This window comes from Sphaeramia orbicularis, chromosome 11, assembly GCF_902148855.1.
Source record: "Sphaeramia orbicularis chromosome 11, fSphaOr1.1, whole genome shotgun sequence".
In the NCBI taxonomy this organism is placed as follows: Eukaryota; Metazoa; Chordata; class Actinopteri; order Kurtiformes; family Apogonidae; genus Sphaeramia; species Sphaeramia orbicularis.
Genome location: NC_043967.1, coordinates 41512212 through 41519373, shown reverse-complemented (window position 1 = coordinate 41519373; position 7162 = coordinate 41512212). Strand labels below are relative to the sequence as shown.

The 7162-nt window shown below is 32.8% G+C and overlaps 1 protein-coding gene across 1 annotated transcript in view; it reads right to left on the bottom strand.

Moving 5' to 3' along the window:
• Nucleotides 1-7162, bottom strand: part of LOC115428162 (fibrocystin-L-like) — a 79519-nt gene that overhangs the window by 52113 nt on the left and 20244 nt on the right. The window contains exons 12-13 of the mRNA XM_030147009.1: nucleotides 6161-6353; nucleotides 245-381 (exon numbers count right to left, since the gene is read on the bottom strand). Of these exons, the coding sequence (XP_030002869.1) occupies nucleotides 245-381; nucleotides 6161-6353 (330 nt within the window). The remainder of the gene's footprint in view (nucleotides 1-244; nucleotides 382-6160; nucleotides 6354-7162) is intronic.

Here is a 7162-nt window from a genome sequence, read left to right as displayed (position 1 = left end):
TTTTATAGCCTTTCAGTAATGCAATAAAATCAAAAATAATTAAAATATAATCTGGATCCAAGCATGTACAAGTATTTTCTAAGTTCTTACAGTTTTTGTCTTTTTCTAAGAGCACCTTCAATTGCACGTGTCTCTATTTCCAAGTGCTCCGTTTTTGTTTTTGTTTTTTTTTTCATATACTTTGTTAAGGTATAATGTTAGGTTAGTGACACTGTGAGAAGTTCCCGGGCCTCATGTTGCTTACCAACAGAGACTTTGTTGTCTGAGATGTTGGTGCTGAAACCAGAGCCGGAGATAGTCAGCCGAGTTCCTCCCAGTAAAGAACCAAACAACGGAGAGACGCTGTGGACTTCCAGGATGTATTCAATGGTGGTGTTAACACTGTTGCCAAGAAACAAAAATGCACAGAGTTAGAATTAAACATAATATTCGAGCTTAAAAGCAAATTTAATCACCTATTTTAAAGATGATTTTAACCCTTTCATGCACGAATTATGAGAACCTTAATCAAATTTTTTTCCTGAGTGTTTTTATTCTTCTTCAGGCATGAAAAAAACAATGCGACTGAAAATTTTCTTCTGAAAAAAATAAAAATAAAAATAATAATAATAATAATAATTTAAAAAATACATTAAAAAAATGATAATGGAAAAAAAAACAATTCTTATGGACCTATTTTTCATGAAGTTGCAAAAATGTCCATTACACATTTAATTTTTGAGGCACAGAAACATGTATTTACTGATAAATTGTGTGAAAACTATGGGGAGGGCTTTGTGATTCTAAGGGTTTATGCTCAGAAGAGATCTACATAATGTTACCAATTCATGTCAGAAAAGATATGTAGTGTCTTAAAACTTTAATAAAGATATGTGTGGAAAAAAAAAAAAAACAAAACAACGAAAACAACAAAATCCATGAATATAGAAGAGAAAAGCTGTAGAATAGCTGTCCACTGTAGTGACCAGTATGCATGAAAGGGTTAAACTCTCTCTTTCTCTTTTAAACTGTTTTTTTTTAATAAGTCTTGTTAATTTATTACCTGTGTTTTCATCTGAGTTCATCTGTTTGTTTGTTTGATTGTTTGTTTATTTGACTTTTAGCAAGAAAACTGTAAAAAGTTAGGGATGAATTTTGATAAAATTTTCAGGAAATGTTGATACTGGCACAAGGAACAAATGATAAAATTTTGGTGGTGAATGGGGGGGGGGGGGGGGGGGGGGGGGGGGGGCAGTTGATCTGCCTTGGCGGAGGTCTGCGCTCTCCGATTGCTTTTCTAGTTTCAAAATATGTTATTAGTAGGGATGTCCAATAATATCAGCCCACCGATATTATCAGTTACAAAATGTGTTAATTTTATGTTTGTTTGTTTTTTAATATGTATGTGTTTTGTTTTGTTGTTTGTTTTTTAATATGTATGTGTTTTGTTTTGTTGTTTTTTTTTAATATGTATGTGTTTTGTTTTGTTGTTTTTTTTTAATATGTATGTGTTTTGTTTTGTTGTTTTTTTTAATATGTATGTGTTTTGTATTTTGTATTTAACTGAAATAAACATTCATTTATTCATTCATTCAAAAATGTAATATCGGTGAATATCGTTATCATTTTTTTTGCCTATCATTAAAACCGATAAAATAATGCCTTGATTTCACCGGCATTTACCGACGCGTAAATCAAGCATTGTTTGTAGCTGAAAGAAATGTGCAGTTTTCAAAACTGTACAGTAGAGTTGCCACACTGTAATAGACTCATGGAGGGAGGGAGAGAAAATAAATAAATATGGCATTTTTTCCACAACTTAAGTTGAAGTATGTATTCTTTGCACAGACAGTGTTTACATTTTGAAAGCCTTGTTGCATTTGAGAATACATCCAATGGGGCATCACAATAAAATTAGGCATGATGTGTTAATTCCATGACAGGAGATATGTGATGTTACCTGAAATTAGTTTAATATCCCACATATATCGGCAGCGGTATCGGTAGATATCGGAAATTAAGCATTGGACAATATCGGCATATCGGTTTTTGGCAAAAAAGCCAATATCGGACATCCCTAATTATTACATATCTTTATTTTATTTTATTTGACTTTTTTTAAATTCAAGAAAGGACAAACATATTTGATACATTTTAGATACAATGTCTTAAATTGTTTTTCTTCGTTTAATCAACCAAAAACCCTCCCTCCCACCCCTCCCACATATATACAAACTGCCATTAAACATGAACCAATAAATAAATAATAAACCAAAAAAAAAAAAAAAAAAAAAAAAGGGGGGGAGGGGGTGTCACAGTAATATAAACAAGAAAATGGCAGACCTCCGCCAAGACAGATCTGTCCCCCCTGATCACCACCAAAATTTAATCATTTCTTCCTCGTGCCAGTATCAACATTTCCGGAAAATTTCATGCAAATCCGTCCCTAACTTTTTGAGTTATCTTGCTAACAAACAAACAAACAAACAAACAAACACACAAAGCAAAGTGATCACAATACCTCATGGTGGAGGTAATAATAATAATGTGGGTAAATAAGGGACGCTTTTACACCATGTTTCTAGTTTACAGGGTATATGATGCTACAGGAGGGTGTATCTTTATCTTTATTTTAAGTGACATTATAATTAATTGCATCCATAGCCTCAAACTCATCCCCTTGTGCTGCAACATATTCATAGTAACCAGTGGTGGAACAAGTATTAAGATCCTTCACTTAAAACCACAGTGCTTGATAGTGTCACTATGTTAAAACTCTGTAACCTCCTTGATGCGGATTTGGTCTGATTGCCATTTTCAGGCAGATAGGGGGTTAAATACATGTTTATTGTTTCTCTCAGACGTGACCTGAACATAACTCTACTTCTCTACTCTGTCCAAAAACAGAAACTGGAAAAAAAAAAAAAAAGGCCTCAAATTACCATAATGACTGGAAATAGCATCAGGTTACAGATCTTTGTATTTAGTCGTATTGTCTCTGATTTGGGTCAAAAGAAAATACCTCCAGAAGGAAGGTATGTGGCTCACACAAATGAAAGTTTATCAAAACATTATCAGCAATATATACTAGGAATTAGTTAGGTGAAAGTAATGTTTGAGCACTAACTTAGACCCTGAGTGCTTTCAATGGCAGCTGACTTGTCCTAATGCGCTAATAACAACTGTTGATGCTAGGCGATGTGTGTATAAGTGTAATAGTGATGATCATTTATTAGTCCACTAACAGGGAAATTTGAAATGTTAGAGCAGCATGGGGATAATAATATTAAAAGTAGGGACTAAAGTAAGAGATATAAAAAGTCTAAAAAAAAACATATAAAGTAGCACTCAGTAGAAACAGTAATAATAAATAAGTACAAAAACTACACTGTGTTTTGTAATCTGTGTGGCTTTTGTAACTTGTGTAACTATACTGCTGTTGTTATACCTTTCTAAAATAATTTAAGTTTTTCTAAGTTTTTTTTTTTTTTTTTCAAGAATCTGAAAAATCTGAAAAAAAAAAATTACTTAGGGTCAAAAAACTTAAACCAGAAATGGAGTATTTGATTTTTTAGGGCAAAAAAGTTGTTTTTATTCAAAAATAAGAAATAAAAAAAAGGACTTAACAGTTATTTTTGGAAGGTGATGATATGTAAAAGAACAAAGTCTGAAGTATCACAATAAGTCCTCCACCTTGACATACGCTATAATAACTGCACATTGCAAAAAATAACTTTCATTGTAAGAAAGGGAAAAAAATGGTAAAACATAAAAATAAAAAATGCAAACTGAATTTCCTAATGATGATAATAAAGTGAGTTAGCCTTTAACATGTTCCCCGTCAGAGGTTTACTATAAACCAGGGGTGTCAAACTCATTTTAGTTCAGGGCCCATATTCAGCTAAATTTGATCTGCAGTGGGCCGAACCAGTAAAATAATAACATAATAACCTATAAATAATGACAACTCCAAATTTTTGTCTTTGTTTTAGTATAAAAAAAAACCCCATTAAATTATGAAAATATTTACGTTCATAAACTATCCCAAAAAAAAAAAAAAAAATCCTGAAAAAACTGAAATTTAAATTAAAAAACGTAAGAAAATTTAGTGCAATTTTAACAATATTATTCCTCAACTTATCATTTCTCCATGTGCATTATGGATCGGATCTGCAAAGACACTAAACACTGAGGAACAGGCAGAAAAACTGTTCAAATTGTGCTTAATTTTCTTTAGATATTTCAGGTTGTTCATATTTGTTCAGGTTATTCACATTTTAGTATAACAGGATAGTTTGTAAATGTAAATATTTTCATAATTTAATGTTATTTTTTGCACTAAAACAAAGGGAAAAAAATGTAAGTTAATTCTAGATTTTTTCTGGCTTAATTCAAGATTTTTTTACTTAATTGAAAATTTTTTTTTTGGCTTAATTCAAGATTTTTTTTAACTTAACTGAAGATTTTTTTTTGGCTTAATTCAAGATTTTTTGATAGATTTGAGATTTTTTTTTTTTTTTGGCTTAATTGAATATTTTTTTTTACTTAATTGAATATTTTTTTTTTTTAGGCTCATTTGAAGATTTTTTTTTTACCTAATTGAAGATTTTTTTGGGCTTAACTGAAGATATTTTTTTTTACTTAATTGAAGATTTTTTTTGGCTTAATTCAAGATTTTTTTCCTTAATTCAAGCTATTTTTTTTTTTTTTTGCTTAATTCAATTCAAGACTGCGGAATTTTTGCACTTGGCAAAAACATCCCAGGGGCTGAACTGGACCCTTTGGCGGGCCGCATTTGGCCCCCGGGCCGCATGTTTGACACCCCTGCTATATATGATGTTTTTGTATTCATATTACGATATCATATTCTACAGGATTATCATATATTTGGATATTTGTAACTGCTCTCTGAGAATCACATATCTCTAAGTCAACTTTTCATGAGCTAAGGAAAGTTTTCTGACATTTTCCAGCAAATACGAAGAGTTTATTTAGTTTTCGAAGGGGGAGAATGTTCTGATTAAATATACAAATATACAAAATCAATTAATTTGTAGATTTGTTGCTTTAACTCAGGGGTGTCAAACTCCTTTTAGTTCAGGGGCCACATTCAGCTAAATTTGATCTGAAGCAGGCCAGAGCAGTAAAATAACATAACATATATAACAATATAACACAATAATATATAAATAATGTCAACTCCAATCTTTTCTCTATGTTTCAGAGCGAAAAAACTAAATTTACAATATGAAAAAGTTTACATCTACAAACTATCCTTTCAAACAATGTGAATAACATGAGCAAACTGAAAAAAGTGTAATTTTAACAATATTCTGCCACAGTTTATCATTTACACATGTACATTATAACTTAGAAATGCACAAAACATTTAGTAACAGACAGAATCTTTTTAAAATTGTACTTACTTCCCTTAAGACATTTCAGGTTGTTCATATTTAGATTAGATTAGATTAGATTAGATTAGATTAGATTGGGAGATGCATGAACTGTGTAAGAATTGTGGAATGTGTGTGCGAAGATAAGAGACACCAGTGGGTTCGCTCTGTCCATAGTCCATCCTTCAGTCTTATCAGTTCTTATCAGTTCAGCCACTGTTGTCTTGACCATGGAAGATGTTTTGACTGCAGTGGGAGTGCAGTTTATTCACATTTTTTGCAAAATTATACTTTGTTTTAGTGTAAATACATGAAAATATTTACATTTTGAAAGAGAAAAATTTGGAATTGTCATTATTTCTATGTTATTATGATAGTATTTTACTGAATCCTGCCCACTTGAGATTGAATTAGTCTGAATGTGGAACCTGAACTAAAAGGATTGTTAATATCTTAGTGTAGTTTTTGCATTTCACAGATTCATCCCAAGGGCCGGACTGGAACCTTCGGCGGGCCAGATTTGGCCCCCGGGCCGCGTGTTTGACACCTGTGCTTGAACTGAACAGGAAGCTGGATGAAAACCTATCATATGAAAAGTGACTAAAGTTTTAAGTTTTAACATATTTCAGTCCTGTTTTCACTGTTACATAAAATGTAAATACCCAAGTATCTGAGTAAATGTACATTCCATCACCGACAACGCCAACATCACCTTTTCAACATGTGGAACTGATACTATCGGCTCCTCCATAGGACTCATGTGGGAATGTTGACAGAAGTTATACCTGGTCTGTGGGTAGCCATTGTTTCCAACCTGTACATCCACCTTGTGCAGGCCTGGAGGCAGCACAGGGAGGCGACAGGTGATGTTCGTCGCCGTCCACATCAGCGTGAGACACTTCTTCCCTCCCACCAACACGAAACTGTCATTGTCTGGGCCGCCGAGGTTTGATCCCTCAATGGTGAGAACTCTGTGTCCTTTAACAAACAGAAACCAAAATGGAAACGTCAAACACATCTTTGCTTTGGAAGAGTCCGTCACTCAAGTTGCCAAGATAATTAGCACCTTCATCGGAGTAATTGTGGGGCCTAATCTTAGATTGTGTTGCAGATTCCTGTTGTGTGGATGCTTCACTTGTGTCTGCTCTAATTGTACTGGATGACATTTTTTGTCTGTGCAGGTCAGATTCTTAAGGTTAAAAAAAAACAAAAACCTGCATGTCAACATTACACAATGTGAGAACAAAGCTAATGAGGCGAGAATGACAACAAAAGGTTATTATCACACACTCCTTTACAACACTATACTAGTCCTGTTTCCTTATTTTCAACAGGCCACGCAGTTACATTAATAGACTAAGCTTAAGATTTATGTCTGTCACCGACATCTAATGCAATATAATCATATAGTCACACGCTAAAGATAATAATTGCATTATTTGTGATGCAGGAAATTGCATTAGACAGACAACAATGAAGGAATGCACCAGTTTATCCCAGTGTCATTTTCATGGTCTAAGAATAGAGGGTTCAAGGTTCACGTGACTTCCAACTGACTTACCCTTCAAATGATGGTTTTATGCACTAAGTAAGTAAGTAAATTTTATTTATAGAGCACTTTTCACAGACAGTCACAAAGTGCTTTATCAAATCAAATCAAAATTAAATCAAATTTACAGAATAACCACTAAACTAAGGAAAGATGAAAAGTTTAATCTAGATTTTTTTTCTGTCATGGATGATTCCTGATTTTTTTTTTCTGCCTAAACAGACAAAGCATGATTAAA